This window comes from Sinocyclocheilus anshuiensis, unplaced genomic scaffold, assembly GCF_001515605.1.
Source record: "Sinocyclocheilus anshuiensis isolate Anshui unplaced genomic scaffold, SAMN03320099.WGS_v1.1 scaffold1709, whole genome shotgun sequence".
NCBI classification, from domain to species: Eukaryota; Metazoa; Chordata; class Actinopteri; order Cypriniformes; family Cyprinidae; genus Sinocyclocheilus; species Sinocyclocheilus anshuiensis.
This window is the reverse complement of record NW_015541051.1, coordinates 539,685-540,852: the sequence shown is the minus strand read 5'-3', so window position 1 is coordinate 540,852 and position 1,168 is coordinate 539,685. Positions and strand designations below refer to the sequence as shown.

Genomic DNA, 1,168 nt, shown 5'->3' with positions numbered 1-1,168 from the left:
TGGTAGTTTTAAGTAGTTTTAAATGCATATGTCTGCCCCTTATATATTGTTAAAAGAGAGTTACTGTTTTCTTCAGGTCTAACAGCAACTTTACTTGGTTTGTTGGCATTTGTTCTTTTATAAAAAAAAAATCACAACAATATAAGGGGCAGACATATGCATTTAAAACTAAATAAGGTATTTCCTCCAAACCAATTTTTTCACCGTATTTTATCTTTTTCAAACTTATTAATCCTTTTGCATTGTGTCCTCAAACAAATTTAGCTGTAACCTTTACTAACTATGCACTGTAGGTCGCGCAGCCTGGGCAACCCAATCTTGCATCCCGTGACAATTCTGCGCACGCAACCCTCTTCACAATTAAAACACTTACGTCAGTAGGCTCACTATGTGACGGACGGAAGACTGAACCAATCAGAGGCCAAGAAAAGTAACCTCAGCCAATGAGATCCTAGGGCGGGTCTCCAAGAAGGCTGGTCTTCGAGACGGGAAAAGAGTTCTCGACGGGGGGAGGCGAAAGAGAGGTGAAGTGAAGATGGCGAGAGGCTCCCGGTGTTTGAGGAGAGCGGTAGCTGAGTGTATCAGAAACTTACCGTCCACAGCCAGTCGAGAAACACCGGGCAGGAATGGAGTGAGGTAATTAACGACGGTTAAATGTTTCGCACTGTCTATGTGCGCTCATGTGAAGATCGAAGTGATTAAGTGAAGTAACTCGCGAGCTGCTTTCGATAGTTGGACGGTTAGTTTCGCTCTTACAAGTGTAGCGAATTTAAGGCCAGCATGACAACTTTGTGTCAATAAAGCCTTTATTTATCGTCCAACAATATATTAAAAGTATGACGTGCTCAAATAAATGTGTTAAAAAAAACTAACTTTAGGAGGGGGTGGGAGGGAGTCACATAACTGGTTGCCAGATAGCCTAATAAGTGACAGTGGCAAGGTTACGATATTATGTAATGGACCAGGTGTATCTGTTAAAGGCTTTTCTTATTTTTTTAATAACTTTCATCAGCTGCGTACAGCTGGTGTTTATTCAGATTTATGTTATTTATTAATTTAAAGTCGCTTTAAACTCCGATGCAACCAAATGCTTTTTAAAGGGGTCATATGATGCGATTTCAATTTTTCCTTTCTCTTTGGAGTGTTACAAGCTCTTGGTGCATAAAGA

The 1,168-nt window shown here is 40.3% G+C and overlaps 1 protein-coding gene across 1 annotated transcript in view; it reads left to right on the top strand.

The window, feature by feature from the left end:
• The first annotated feature begins 486 nt into the window (after positions 1-486).
• coq10b (coenzyme Q10B) overlaps positions 487-1,168 on the top strand; it is a 19,877-nt gene continuing 19,195 nt past the window's right edge. Inside the window, exon 1 of the mRNA XM_016488989.1 lies at positions 487-636. Coding sequence (XP_016344475.1) covers positions 536-636 — 101 coding nt within the window. The 5' untranslated portion in view covers positions 487-535. The remainder of the gene's footprint in view (positions 637-1,168) is intronic.